This window comes from Bombyx mori, chromosome 13 (genome assembly GCF_030269925.1).
Source record: "Bombyx mori chromosome 13, ASM3026992v2".
Lineage (NCBI taxonomy): Eukaryota > Metazoa > Arthropoda > Insecta > Lepidoptera > Bombycidae > Bombyx > Bombyx mori.
The window spans coordinates 1,180,950-1,196,285 of NC_085119.1; the positions used below are offsets into that span (position 1 = coordinate 1,180,950).

Sequence of the window (15,336 nt, forward strand, 5' to 3'; positions counted from 1 at the left end):
ATAATATGTCTATTTATTATAGTTATGCCGCAATAAGTGTTCTTTTATTTAAAAAACTGAAACAACGTCAAATATCGTTAAATTTTTTGTTAAAGAACCGAGCAGAGCCGGAGCGGACCGCTAGTGTAATATAAGCTTAGTTTGGCATTTCTAATTTCGTAATTATTCTGTGGACAAATAAAGAACAAGAGCGCCGCACCGGTGTCGATGACCAGCCGCTGCTCGTCTTCGCTGTCCGCGGTCGACCCGTCCTCCGACTCGTCCTCGAAGCTGGTCTCGAGCGAACCCTGGGCGTCTTGTTCCCGGCTACTGAGCGCCCCGGTCGACGGCCTGCCGAAGTCGAATTAGTGTAAATAGACTCGTGAAAATAGAGTTGTATTACGAATTGCTTGAAGAATTTATTCTTGAATTAACTAATTCTCTTTCGACTTTCGACTATAATAAATATAAAAATAAATAAATATTACAGATGCGATAAATATTACAGAGTTACAAACTCACTGTTTCAAAGCGTTCTCAAGTAAATGTTTGAAGGCTTTGTAAGTCCTCACGCAGGCCGGCTCTCTGTTGAGTGAGAATTCGTTGCCTAGTACTATCACGTTTGATTCGTCGCCGTCTGGAAATTATATACATAATATATAGATACGTCCGGACGGTGCGTGCGGGTGAGGGGGACGGTGCGTGCGGGTGAGGGGGGTGGTGCGTGCGGGTGAGGGGGACGGTGCGTGCGGGTGAGGGGGACGGTGCGTGCGGGTGAGGGGGGGCAGTGCGTGCGGGTGAGGGGGGGCAGTGCGTGCGGGTGAGGGGGACGGTGCGTGCGGGTGAGGGGGACGGTGCGTGCGGGTGAGGGGGACGGTGCGTGCGGGTGAGGGGGGGCAGTGCGTGCGGGTGAGGGGGACGGTGCGTGCGGGTGAGGGGGGGCAGTGCGTGCGGGTGAGGGGGACGGTGCGTGCGGGTGAGGGGGACGGTGCGTGCGGGTGAGGGGGGGCAGTGCGTGCGGGCGAGGGGGACGGTGCGTGCGGGTGAGGGGGACGGTGCGTGCGGGTGAGGGGGGGCAGTGCGTGCGGGCGAGGGGGACGGTGCGTGCGGGTGAGGGGGACGGTGCGTGCGGGTGAGGGGGGTGGTGCGTGCGAGTTAGGGGGGGACCCACCGACGCCGATGGTGCTGCAGACGGTGAGGGGCAGCGCCCAGCGGCGGTCGGTCCGCACGAGGCTCCGCAGCGCGCCCTCCGCGGCCACGAACTGCGCGCCGTGCTCGCCCGCGTACTGCGCCAGCTCCCGGTGTATCTCTGCCAGCGGTAGCGTCGTCATCGATTTCTCACCTGTCAATTTATTGTGAAACCTTTATTAAGAACTACACAATTTAAAGCAAAAACTCTAGTTGAAACTAGTTTTACTTTTCACTTACGGTATCATTAATTAATATGAATAGTTACTATTTATGTACAAATTATAAACTTTATTTATTATAAAAAAAGAACATAATATTCCTGTAAAAGTACATGTTATTATCCGCAACATGCTTCAGATGTACAAATTGTAGATTGTTTTATCTATACTAATATATAAATCTACTGTGGTTTTTACGGATGTTCCGTTATAACTACTGAACCGTACATCCGCTTGACTTGAAACTCGGTATCCATGTAGAAAATACATGTCCTTAATGGATAGGATCATATTTATATGAGTGTTGGACTCCCTAATAATAATGACAATAAATAATAATATTAATTTTAAATGCGCAGCGAAGCCGGCGAGTACGGCTATTATTATCATAATACTGTTATGTTTAGAACACTCGATATTCGTTAGACTATTCGGCGATAAATGGCATTACTCTTACCGGCGTAGCAATTGTATATCTATGATTATTATAAGAACTAAAGTATTATTATAAGTATTAAAAAAAAAGGAATGCACCTAACACCACTCTTTACATTGCCCTTGGTTGACTGGTACAGAATGCCGTTAGCATTAAGTGCGCCACAGAACTTTTATGCAATAAGTTAAATAAATAAATTAATAATTCTATTTGAGCTTTAACTGTTAATTTGTAAGAGGACCAAAATAATTAAATACATTTAAACTTGTGATTGTGTATATTAAAAACTGGCAATTGAAATTTATTAGTGTATACTAACCAGGGAGTACAAATCTACAAGGGTGCTTGTAGCATGGTTCCGGCACATTGTATGGTTTGAAGATGGAAAATTTACTTTTTATATCATCTGGGTATCTTATTTCAGGCAGCTCAGATATGTTTACCTGAAAAATAATGAGGATTAGTTGAGAGCACAAGCCCTCTGGATTTCCACAGATGTATCATAGTGAAAAGGCAGACTGGACTGTTTATTTTTAGGACTGATGTTTATCTACGGTCAAGTTTTTATCAGGGCCCATGGACATTACATAAAAGCTGCGACCCACTTTGAGACATGAAATCGAATTTCCAATAGTCCTGCTTATAAACTGTTCAAACTTTGGAAGTGTCAATAGTACCAAGTAAGGAAACTATCAAAATACTTACAGTTTGTAAATCTTTAAGATGTATAATTTCGCAGTTTCCATTTGCAATCTCCAATGGTATTTGGCCCACAAGGTGGTAGGTCTTTGGGAACGACTGCATCATATTAGCGGTGACTTTGAATTCGGCTTCGTAAACCATCTCGACGGAAGGCTTGGGACGTAGTGCACGGATACAGTGGTTAGTGGCCCAGAGACCCTTCACCCAATCTATGTATTCTTTTTGTTCATTTGCATAGGTCTCTTTTACTTGCTAAAATATATTTTATAGTATAGTCTCATGTGATAAAGCACTGAATAATTTTTTGCTATTGCAACAACCTATTGGCAAATGTGCCAAAGAGCTCATCTATGCGAATAAGCTCACAGCCTATGTGGTGTTAAGTAGATATTGGACACAAGGTCTATACCACCATAATGTAATCAGTGTAAACGGCTGTCTTTTGTTTTTTATTGCTTAGATGTGTGGACGAGCTCACTGCCCACCTGGTGTTAAGTGGTTACAGGAGCCCATAGACATCTACAACGTAAATGCGCCACACACCTTGAGATATAAGTTCTAAGGTCTCAGTATAGTTACAACGGCTGCCCCACCCTTCAAACCGAAACGCATTACTGATTCACGGCAGAAACAGGAGGGGCGGTGGTACCTACCCGTGCGGACTCACAAGAGATCCTACCACCAGTAAATCTTAATCCTTTAAACCAAAATTCATTCCTGCTTAGCAGAAACAGGCAGGGTGGTGGTACCTATTCATGCGGGCGTGTTCTACAGGTAGTAAAAATTGTAATCACTTTTCACGTTTTCCTCTTAATCACTATTTATATAAATACTAGTCTTTGATTGATCAAATTAAGAGGAATTTTATGTTGTTGGTTTAAAAAATAATATGGTATTCATATGTGATGCATCAGTCAAGTATTCATGCTTTCTGCTTCGAAGAGTGGGACTACCATTACACTATATAATTTACACATCAATTTCTGTGTTATCTATATTCCTTACAACCCAAGTAGAACAAAAAGAAAAAGTATCAAATTGATTACTATAAAAGCACAATTTCTTGTAGTCACAACTATGTTAAGAATGTTAGAGTGTACAGAAAAATGGCAATTTCATGCTGCCTCTTGTTCAAAAATCATAATTTAAACATACCTCAAACACTTTCAAGTCCAGTTTTGTTGGTCTGTGAATGAAGAAACTAGGCATGATGTGAGGGTTCTCTTGACACAGCACCTTAAGGCATTGGTAGTGTTGTTGACTAGTAAGGGCTGATATCTTTGGATAAGGTGGCAATGAATGTAGGGCAGGCACATAAACACGGCCTTGTTTTTCATTCTGTAATGTTAGAATCAACAGGTTTAGCTATGCATTATACTACTTTTACAATTTAAATTATGCATTCATTGAAATTGAATTTTGCAGAAAAGAATGGGGTGCACTTGAAGAAACCTACACTCAGCATCGGGTGGACATGGATTGAAGAAGAAGATGCATTAATTTTATTCATCAATCACTTTTATCAATCGTTACAGGGTTTTTCTAAATTTTGTGTATTTAATTCAGGATTAAATCACAAATTTACAGTTTAATCATATTAGCAGTTAATAAATTTTATTAAATAATATTTAATTTTTTTAAGTAAGTAATACTCACATCTTTTTTCTTTTCAAATATTTTATCCCAATCTATGTTCTCTCTTTCTTCTTCATCAGAATCACTAGATATTAAGGGGTCATAATATCTATTACGCAAGATCCTCTCAGTAACACAATTGTCCAGGTCCTTTTCTGTTAGAAAATAGACGTCAGCCGGTGTGGAGCACCTTAAAAAAGAACAACAAAGGAGCTGATTTTCCTTCTTTGCATGAATACACCTCGTCGTGACAAGTCTATATTACAGCCTACCAGATGTTGAAAGATAAACCTAGTAAAACATTAAGTGGAAAGATTAAGGCCATGGTACCACTGCTACAGAGGTAACCATAACCCACAGACATCACAATCTGAATATTATATTTGAAAAATAAATATATCCTCCTCCGTGCGTTGTAATTCTGAGGGTCGTGACCTTTACGGAGCACTTTTGTTAGGACCATGTTCCTCCATTCACTCCTGTCTGGCGAGCAGTAGATAGCGACATTGACGCCGGATTCCAAAGTCGTCTTAATCTGATCGGACCAACGCATGGGACTACGCCCCCTAGGCCTGTATCCTTGCACTTTGCCGGTGATGAGAAGTCTTTTGAGATTGTCACCCTTTTTCCTTACAATGTGACCGAAAAACTCTAAAATCCTACATAGGCAAATGGTGGAGAGTCTTAAGGAGATGCCTAGGCATCTGGAAGAACTAGTTTTTCCAGGATTAATGCGTTTGTCTGATGCGCCGTCCAGGGAATCCGCAGCATTTTCCTCCAGCACCAACACCACCACCAACATAAATAAATAAGTAGGAACAAATCACACACAGTTATCTGGCCCCAATTTAAGATTCATGTTATGGTTACTAGAGACTGACATGCATGCTTATATTTATTTAATTATATACATATATAGATAATACACACTCGGACAAAGAGCAAGCAAACCTGTTCATCACATAATGTTTGTCTGATGAATCAAATCGAACCCAGAATCCTCAGTGTAATAGTGAGGGTTGCTAACTACTGCATTCAAATCAAATCAAATCAAATCAAAAAAGTTTTATTCAACATAAATGAAAGTACATACTTGTTGAACGTCAAAAGAACTACCATTACATTACCAAGTTGTTAAAGTTAGATAGAATTGGTATTTTAAATAATTTTACTGAACTTTAATTCAAATCTCCATCAGATATCCCTAGAAATGTAATCTGCCTTTCAAAGGTTAGAAAAGGATCATTAGCAAATGGCAGAGCTTGGATACGCTTTTGGCTCAATCGACATCCAATAATAATTCTAACCACTCAACTCTTCTTCTTTGTCAGTATATCAAACTACTACTTTGGTGTGAAATGGCTGGATTTTATAAAAAAACAAAATACAACTTCTTACCAATCAAACTGTCGGATGTGATCCATTGTTATAATTTTATGTGCTTCAAATGACTATAGTTTTATTATATTGTTAGTATTATTTATAAGCAAAGAACGTAAAACATAACATTGTACTTGGTTTCATGGTAATTGGTTGTGAATTTTGTACCCATTCGGTCTTCGATCAACAATAGTAACTAGATTTCGGGTCGGTGCATAAAATCCGTCTCGTCAAATAACAGCGCACTTGAAATGTGAGCTCTTATTTTGTTTAGTTCACTTCAAACACAGCCAATGTCAACCCGTCTCACAATACCGCAGTGTGTATTCAAAAGTTGCAAAAATAAGGCCCGAAAAAGCAATTTAACGGCCGGAGTATCTTACTTTCGGTAAGTACATGAAGTATAAACTATATTGTAAGCTTTAAACTTATAAATAATATTAAATTTTGAACAAAATTACCGATTTTTAACCACCGCTACAAATGTTGGCCAAGGCTCGGCCAACACATGGACAAACTTTTGCTTAACAGAACAGTAAATGCATGGAGTAGATTTGTGTTGTAATAATTTTTTTAAATTTGTTAGCAGCACTTCAAAATTAGTTGGTTAAAATTGGTTAATGCTGCTTTTGTGTCTGTTTGTTGGACTCTCATTAGATACTTAGCTTTCCATTTTTATTTTAGCTTTCCTAGCAATCACGTGTGCAGAATGGATCTCGATTGTCGCGAGAGAAACAAGAGATGACTTTTATAAGCCAGCTAAGAACTCCGCTTATTGACACTGGACATCTTTGCCTTCCGTGCTCACGGCTACTGAAATGTGGCCGAAACATTGTAATAAAAATACCACGCTTGAAACCGTTTAAACGTTGTTTTATTATGTGCACTGGTCGCGAAAACTTAAAAATATATATTACACAAAAACGTAACGCTAATAAAATAATAAGTAATGTATAGATACTAACAAACATACATTTCCAAAACATAAAAAGTAAACAACTAAACTTTTACTTTAATTCATTAATAAATTATTTTAGTGTTAAGCGCGACTCCCTTACCTCCTGTAGTAAATAGAAATCGGCATTTCAAGAAGCAAAAATAAATAAAGCAAAACGATGTTAGTTCTCAGAGCAATTAAGGGAAAAGTTACTGTATTTGTTGCACCTTAAGATTGATTTAACATTAAAAGTTGTTTAAAATATGTCTTTTTATTGGTAAGTGACAGGAGTAATTTATTGCTTTGCTCGTTTTATGTGACGAATGATCGTAAGTATTAGATAATGTTTTGGAGATTTGTGACTTTATTACTAGGTGCCATAGTTGTTATTAGTTTGAAAGTAAAAGTGTTTCAAAACTTTTTTCTCCGTTTGTTAGTAAACGAATGTAGCTATATAAGTATATATTCACGCGGACAGTTTTTGCTTTAATTTTGTACGTATCCCTTTATCTAGTTACTATTGTTGATCGAAGCATTCGGTACATAAATACCACAGTCCGGTAAATCTGGTAAACACATTCAGAATTCAGATCGTCAATAAAGCAATATGTCACCACTGACAATGACATTTGCTTTTTTATTTTATCCAATTCAATAGGTAAAGAAAACTTATCTAATACTGACACTGTTCGACATTTAAAGGCAGAAGTGTAGCAATGGAGTGGAGTTTCAACAGTTGCTAATTCAACAGTCTTAAAGAAACCTTCATATTTTTTATGGCTTTTATAGACAGGCGAGTATTTAGATATGTTGCCCTTCGCACCTGGATGCCAGCAAAAAAGACTCCTCAAGCCTCGTTTCAATGTCATAATGTAAAGAAAATACCCTGAGGGAAGTTCATTCCAAAGCTAGATGGTACGTAGCAACAAAGATCTCTGGAAACGCATTGTAGATGAAGGTAATGAATGGCCCTAGATAGTATAGATTTATAAATCTCCGGCGGTGGGCGGTACGATTGTAAAAAGACAGTGACGGGATCGTCTTAACCAATTCTTCAGAACACTGCCCATAGGGATGGGAGCATTAATGCTTGAAGTTCACTTTGTTGAGGACTTCCAACATTTTAGATGGCTCTATACTCAAAATGTCTCTGGTACTTAACGTTATTTCGACTCTCCGTATATTAATAATTGAGGCCATAAAATCAAAGGCAGCTAAACGCCATAATGTCGTAAAATGTATTAACAATGGCTCTATCTTGTTTAGTTAGTTGAACATGCTTTAGTGTTTTCATGTTATAACAAATGCAGCTAAATCTCTAACAAATTCAGTTCAAAAAAGTTAAGTTTACTCTGTATTAAGTACTAATAAACGAAGTTTTTACTGGTGGTAGGACCTCTTGTGAGTCCGCGCGGGTAGGTACCACCACCCTGCCTATTTCTGCCGTGAAGTAGTAATGCGTTTCAGTTTGAAGGGTGGGGCAGCCGTTGTAACTAAACTTGAGACCTTAGAGCTTATATCTCAAGGTGGGTGGCGCATTTACGTTGTGGATATTTATGGGCTCCAGTAACCACCTAACACCAGGTGGGCTGTGAGATCGTCCACCCACATAAGCAAACAAAAAAAAAAAATTAAAATTCAGATTATTAGTAATATTCTCATTCTTTATAAATCTGTTTTAAAATAAAGAATATCGTAGTTATACGAACAAAGTTATTTCAGATTCTAAAGCCGGCCCCCTGATCACGTAAAAATTTGCGACAGCCACAATTTTGCAGATGTTGTGCAGACGCGTCGCGACCGATCGCAAAACGTCAAATTATTTCGTATCACGTACCGCGATTGTTCGCTTACCGCTTACTGCAGTTTTCTGTCATACAACTAGCGCCAGTCGCAATCGGGTAGCAATAATTGGCACTAAAAAGCCACATTACTTTTTTTTTTGCTAAACAAACCGGCAAATGAATTTTTAAAAGCGCGTTACATATAAACATTTCAAAATGTTTAAGTGGAATTCACGTTTGAAACGCCAAGTGAGAGCTGCTAATTCTGTTCTTTTCGATGAAGCGTTACTAAAAATAAGTGATCTAATAATAATTTTTGCTTTATTTTGAATAATAGCTATAAAAATGTAATTGTGTCATGTCAAACACTGATAACACTTTTTTTTTGTAATCGTTTGATAATTTGTAATCAGATAGTTGTTTACGTTACGAATCTATTTTAAAAAAGAATGGATCAAAATTATAGCCTAATTTATTAATTTCATTATCAATTAAGTAAGTACATAAGCTCACAACCCATCTAGTGTTAAGTGGTATAGACCTCACAACGTGAATGCCGCCCCCATTTTTAGAAACGAGGTCTGAGTTTCAACTGTATACCAAAACGGCTGCCCCATTCTTCAAATTGCAACGCATTACTGCTTCGCGGTAGAAATGGGCGGAATGGTGGTCTTGCGGGTTAATCAAACGCCCTACCACCAACGATTTCAGAATATTTGCTAATTTGATTTTAAATAAAAGATGAATGAATCCTTAATCATGGAAGTCTTCCATGTATATATGTCAAATACGTTTCATTGGATTTATTGATATCTGCCTGCGGGATTCTAACACTGGTTCAGTAAAATTTCAAATTAAATAGTAAATTCTAGAATAAATGAGTTAGTTTTATGGTTTTATCAATAATAAAGTGTACAACAGATCCATCTTACGCCGACATGAGGCCGACAACGCTAGAACAACCAGTCGATGATATTCTAGGCGAGATGCTGCTATTCTTTATCAAGTAATAGATAGTGGATTTGTTTGACTTGGCAAGAGTAGGCTTTGATTTGAATACCAGAAATATAGTGCAGTCTTTCACAGCTTGAAGGGAAATAAAAGCTGTGCAGACTATTCATAATAATGTTCACCCAAGGTCATGGGCAATATGACGTGAATAGGAAACTGCATGTCAGACATTAACTTAATGTTCTATATTATTTTTAAACAAATGAATCTAATATTTTAAGACAATAAATAAATATTTATTTTTATAATTAGCCCAGTTTTTCGTCGACGAAGCCATCTTAAGAGAAGCTTCATTGCAAATATCAGGCCGATATTTAGTAAGTTATTTTTATTCATTAACCAGGTACTCTTTGCACTCACTCACTGCAGTAAGAATGTTAATCAATCATTATATTATCTAGACTATAGCGGACAACAAACAAGAGTAGACACATCGTGAGCTGTAGTTGTAGAAAGAGGAGAAAATGGAAACTAAGGCGAACCACTGGCTCATGCAGCTTTCATTTCAGCAGAGGCTGCTCGTACGCAGGCAGAGGCCGCGCATCTTCCAGCTGAGATATATAAAAAAATTCAAGGAATTGACCAATAACGGCAAAAACCTTGTATAAAATAATAAGTTCAATTTTGTTTTAATTTTAGCTGAGTCAATAATAGTTTATATTACCATAAAAACGAAATAGCGCTTGTTACAATAGTCAAGCAAATCCAAATATATACGTTTTACTTTAGGCTGGTACTACAGTAAATTTTATGACACTAATGAGTATATTTTACGCTAATAAAACTACTCTCAACTTAGCATTTCAAAATGACTATTTATTTTTTTATTGCTAAGATGGGTGAACGAGCTTACAGCCCACCTGGTGTTAAGTGGTTACTGGAGCCCATAGCCATCTACAACGTAAATGCGCCACCCACCTTGAGATATAAGTTCTAAGGTCTCAGTATAGTTACAACGGCTGCTCTACCCTTCAAAACGAAACGCATTACAGCTTCACGGTAGAAATAGGCGGAATGGTTGTACCTACTCGTGCAGACTCACAATTGGTCCTACCACCAGTAGAATACCAGTATTTAGCTTCATTGTATATTTTGTATTCACAGTATTCGGCATGTTCTGCTTCTAGTCTATAGGGTTATAGAGTTATCACCTTGCTATCATCCTACTTACATCGGCAGTCGATATTATATTTCAATTGTGGCTTCAATTTCATGCGGCAAGAAGTTGGACATGTATTACAAACAAACTACGATTTCCTAATTTAAGAATTATTATTCAAATAAAACAAAATTACACAAAAAAATTTATTATCAAACTTATCTAACGGCCCTCTGGTGTAATGGTAAGTGACATGGTCGCTACACAAGGGGGTCGCGAGTTCGAATTCCGCCAAGGGAAGATATTTGTATGATAAATATAAATGTCTTTTCCAGGGTTATGGATTTATATTAAATACTAGCTGACCCGGCAAACGTTGTGTTGCCTTAAATAAGATTTCTAGGGAAATTCTACTGTAGAAAAAAAAAACATAATACCTCATTATAAACAAAAAAAATATATCCAAAAAATTAAAATTAAAAATAAATGTTTGGGGTGGACAACCCTTTTCACTTAGGGGTATGAAAAATAGATAGTAGCCGATTCTCAGACCTACTGAACATACTATTTATACACAAATAAAACCAAAAAAACATAGCTGAAAAATGTATAGTATTGTATAGCTCTCAAATATATTAAGTGTATAATCTATGATGTATAGTGAGTAAGTAAGACAGGAGACCGGCTTCGTCTTCATCCTGGCGACACCTGGCGGGGATAGCTGATCGATTGATAGTTGATCAGTAGTCGACCGGCGAGGGCGGGAGATCAAATTCAATTTAAAAAACATAAATTAAAGGAACTTGAAATTATAAACTCTGAATAAGAATTTATCGTACTACAATTATAATATTTGATTGCCATCTTGCAACCTTATTGCGGATTTGTGCATAGAATAAAAAAAATATTAATCGGGATGGAAAAATAGGGGTTGATCGTATAAGAGTGAAAATTGAGATTAATATGATTTTTTTTTAATTTTTAGTAATGACAAAACAAAATAAAAAACTTGACAAAAAAATTAAAGTTTATAATTAACAAATAAAAAAGGGGTTGATCATAGAGGGATGAAAAATTGAGAGTAACATCAGATTTTTTATTTTAATTCATGATAAAATAAAAATAAAAATGAAAATCTTGCCAAAAAAATTAAAGTTAACAAATAAAATATAGGGGTTGATCGTAGAGGGGTGAAAATTTCAGAGTAATATGAATTTTATTATTCTACGTCATGACAAAATAAAAACAAAATTCTCGCAAAATATTTTAAAGTTTTTAATTAGCAAATTAAAAATAAGGGTTGATCGTAGAAGGGTGAAAATTAAGGATTGTATGTATTTTTGTATGTTGTATCATAAAAAAATAGAAATTAAAAATTGTGTCTAAAAAATAAATAAATAAATTTAGGGGTGGACTACCCCTAACATTTAGGGGGATGAAAAATAGATGTTGGCCGATTCTCATAGATACCGGATAAGCACAAAAAATTTCATCAAAATCGGTCAAGCCGTTTCGGAGGAGTATGGCAACGAAAACTGTGACACGAGAATTTTATATATTAGATATGTATGTGTATAATAAAAATCCTACATTTATTTCCGTTATCTGGTACCTGTAACACAAGTTCTTTACGAACTTATCACGGGACCAGTTAAATATTTATATTATTATTATTATCACAATGAACAAAAATCAGTGGTGGTTGATCAACATTTTGTCTAAATTATGAATTATGTTTTTCATTTTGTAAGTAATATTCATGTAATCATGTAATCATCAATTCATGTAATAAAATGTATCCAACAACATCTAGAAGAATTATGAATTACTAGTCGATTTGTTATTCATTCTATTCCATTATGTAAAACAGCAGTATATACAATAATATATATATAACAACACAACATACAAACGGGGTTAACATAAAGATAAAATGATACAGAACAAATTGAGCACGACAGATTAAAACATTGTCTTAATAAAACAACCTCACAATTTTGCTTTCAAATAGTTATGAATCCATCCTTTACTATAAACACAAAAATGTTAAGGAAATATGTATATTTCCACTAAGCACAATTAAAAAAATATAGGCAGAAATAATTAGGCTATTCTTGCCCTCTCAGTTCACATAATTAAGAACAGCAGTTTTAAAAATATCTACATAAAATTACTAGAATACAGAGGTTGAGACTAAATTTAATGTCTGTTCTCCACAATCCAATTGAACCACCCTTGAATGTTGACATGGTGCTAAGTGCTGTGTTTCCTCTTCTCTCCCAAAAAATACAATGTTATGAATTTGATAAGAAACATCAATTTCAGCATCTTCGTCAGAGTTGGGGCACTGGAAACCCATGTGTGTTTGCCATGTTATACAATACAAGCTAACAATTATGGTCTTGGCCATCATATGATGATCATAATGCAGTACTCTATGTACCAACAAGCATCTCCAACTGGCTTTCAATACTCACAATGGTCAAGTGTTCCTGGTATGACAATAAACATTACTATAGTACTATATATTAACTGCCTTCCCAGTTTTAAATATACTTTTAGATTGAGTATTATTTAGTAGTCAGGTTACTGAGACAGAGCTCATGATGTTTTACTTGCCTAAAAACCAAACCTTTTTCACTATTATGGTGCAGGTCCTGCATAGACATATTCAGTTGTGATAAGCCAGACAAATGTATCATGAAATGTTGCATCAATACTAAAAATGTTAAGATCACTATCACATATCTGAAAAATTTAATTCTTTAGATAAGTACTATCAAATGTTTGTTATTGTGAATGATAGGCTTCAGCAAAATACTTACTATTTGCACATTCTTGAAATGATAATGCTTGCGGTTCTAAAACCTTTCTTCATATACAGAAGATCTGATAAGTGCAAATGAGTGCCATCTATACACCCCGAAACCCCAGGAAAGCCAAATTTATTGTAAAACCTATAATGAAAAGAAATTTATTTACTATTATATTATGTTTTCAATCACAAAATTATTATTGTTCAAATATCTATGTACTATAAAAATAAGACAAATTTTGAATTCAAAAAAAAAAAATTATGTAGGAAAGATTAATGGTGGCCTGAAGGCCTTTCCAGTTTCACCAGGACTTAACATTTCTCAGAACTCTGTTTAAAATATAGCTATATATAGCTAAATATAGCTATAGTTATAAAGCTTCAAGAATATAACTGATATATTATTATATGATTGACTCGTGGAAATTGTAAAATCAGTGGAACTCTTGTGCTCTATACTATAAGATAGTTATTTAACTTACCCATTTATAATAACTTATGACCCATTGTACTGTTTGCAGAAACTTTAAATGTTTCAATAAAACTGGAAGATTGTTTAATGCCATAGCCACTTCCCTAATGGCATTGGATTTACTAGTTTAACTCAAAATGCAAAAAGCTCATTCCCACAGGTTTCTGGTATGAAATTTTGCAATGCTGTTAACACCTGTATAAACAAGTTATTTAAAACATTTAGTTAAGAATAAATCTGAAACCAAAAAAAAAACTACTTTTGAAGACAAGATTTTGTGAATCTTTTATTTTCTTCATTATTTACACATAATATATTATAATGTTAAATTGAATATATAAGTACCTTGCATTTTACTTTCTATTCTTGTTCGTCTTGATGATCTAGGTTATTAACGGCTTTAATTCAGAGCACAATTGTAAATATTGATGTTTCGAAATTCTGTAATGTGTTCTGAACAAACTTTCCGATAGATTGAGGGGTCAGGCTTGATCCCGAAGACAGCGTCGCAAACGCACTGATTCGTATGTATCCGACCTAATTTCCTTAGACTCCAAAGCCTCATTATTTGAGCTCTGTCCATAGTACATACCTAGAAGAAATATTAATTTGTAAAAAATAATCTTTATAACCTCAACATTATTAATGTAGGTACTTAAATTGCCCAGCGTGGTATTTAATGTTAATACTATGGAAAACACAAACACAAATAAAGATCTAAACCAATTACACTTACCTAAATCAAGTTAAAATAATTTAATTTCACAAATTTTACACTTGCAGATAGTTAGCAACAATTCAGCACCAGATATAAAAGGTGTCGCAAATTTGACAAACGAAATTGCTAAATATCTGCTGTTGTTGAAAAAAAAAGCGCGGGAAGTGTTGAATTAAGCGGGCGTCTTTTTTTGGCTAAACTTTTGAAAATTAAATTAATTTAATATTACAGGATCAGTTAAGTTGTAAAGTGTATATATATTAGTAGTATTGATTATTTATAGTTTTAGTTTGTTTTCTTCGCCTGGTAAGTCATCTTATTGTATTATATGTAAATAGTATTTTTTTTCTTGGCCTCCATGTTGGAGCCCGAAGACCCTGGAGGGACATCCCTCCAGGTGTCTCATGTAGTTACAATAGATGCTTCGGGAATGGAAACGGAAGGTTCCATTATAGATACAGACTGTTCGGAAAACATTAAATCCGTTAAAAGAAAGAGAATATCAACTAGAAACCAAAAAAAGAGAAGGAATCACAAACATACAGATCTACCAGATTGCCAACTTTCCCCTAATGATATAAAGGATAATGTTATACCTAAAGTACTTGAGTCAGATGATAAAATCACTGAAATCCATCATGATGAGGTTGCTAACTCTAAAAACATTACGAGTAACCCTCGCACTGCTAGGCTGCTTTACCAGGCGTCAGACCCTGCGCCTTATGATGTACATATTCAAAAAATTTTACAACCTAATCAAACCGGATCTATTCATCCAGTACAATTTGGATTCTTTCTAAAAAAAAATTCAATAAAAAGCATTGTAGAGGGAAGCATAAAAAAAATTGGAAGGAATAGGTTGTCATTTCAATTTAAAACATTTCAGGAGGCTAACTCATTTCTAAATCACAAATCTCTTGATGATAATAAATATAAAGCTTTTATTCCGGCCTTCACTA

General features: G+C 35.8%; 1 protein-coding gene and 2 long non-coding RNA genes across 6 annotated transcripts in view; 2 read left to right on the forward strand and 1 right to left on the reverse strand.

The window, feature by feature from the left end:
* Positions 1-7,096, reverse strand: part of LOC101741349 (uncharacterized) — a 16,232-nt gene extending 9,136 nt beyond the window's left edge. Inside the window, exons 1-9 of one of the 4 annotated variants that reach the window (XM_038014881.2) lie at positions 6,600-7,096; positions 5,560-5,737; positions 4,183-4,351; positions 3,682-3,864; positions 2,530-2,778; positions 2,144-2,267; positions 1,151-1,321; positions 502-616; positions 200-330 (exon numbers count right to left, since the gene is read on the reverse strand). In XM_038014881.2, the coding sequence (XP_037870809.1) occupies positions 200-330; positions 502-616; positions 1,151-1,321; positions 2,144-2,267; positions 2,530-2,778; positions 3,682-3,864; positions 4,183-4,351; positions 5,560-5,585 (1,168 nt within the window). In that variant the 5' untranslated portion in view covers positions 5,586-5,737; positions 6,600-7,096. Of the gene's footprint in view, positions 1-199; positions 331-501; positions 617-1,150; positions 1,322-2,143; positions 2,268-2,529; positions 2,779-3,681; positions 3,865-4,182; positions 4,352-5,112; positions 5,137-5,254; positions 5,386-5,559; positions 5,738-6,599 lie in introns of those variants that run through there. The other 3 variants (XM_062671654.1, XM_038014882.2, XM_038014883.2) reach the window with 3 other exon arrangements.
* On the forward strand, positions 5,555-6,408 carry LOC134199934 (uncharacterized). The gene is made up of 2 exons (XR_009974606.1): positions 5,555-5,929; positions 6,226-6,408. It is a non-coding gene; the product is annotated as an uncharacterized LOC134199934 (long non-coding RNA).
* A 1,954-nt stretch (positions 7,097-9,050) lies between the features above and the next one.
* Positions 9,051-13,290, forward strand: LOC105842824 (uncharacterized). The gene is made up of 2 exons (XR_005245406.2): positions 9,051-9,590; positions 9,675-13,290. It is a non-coding gene; the product is annotated as an uncharacterized LOC105842824 (long non-coding RNA).
* The last annotated feature ends 2,046 nt before the right edge of the window (positions 13,291-15,336 follow it).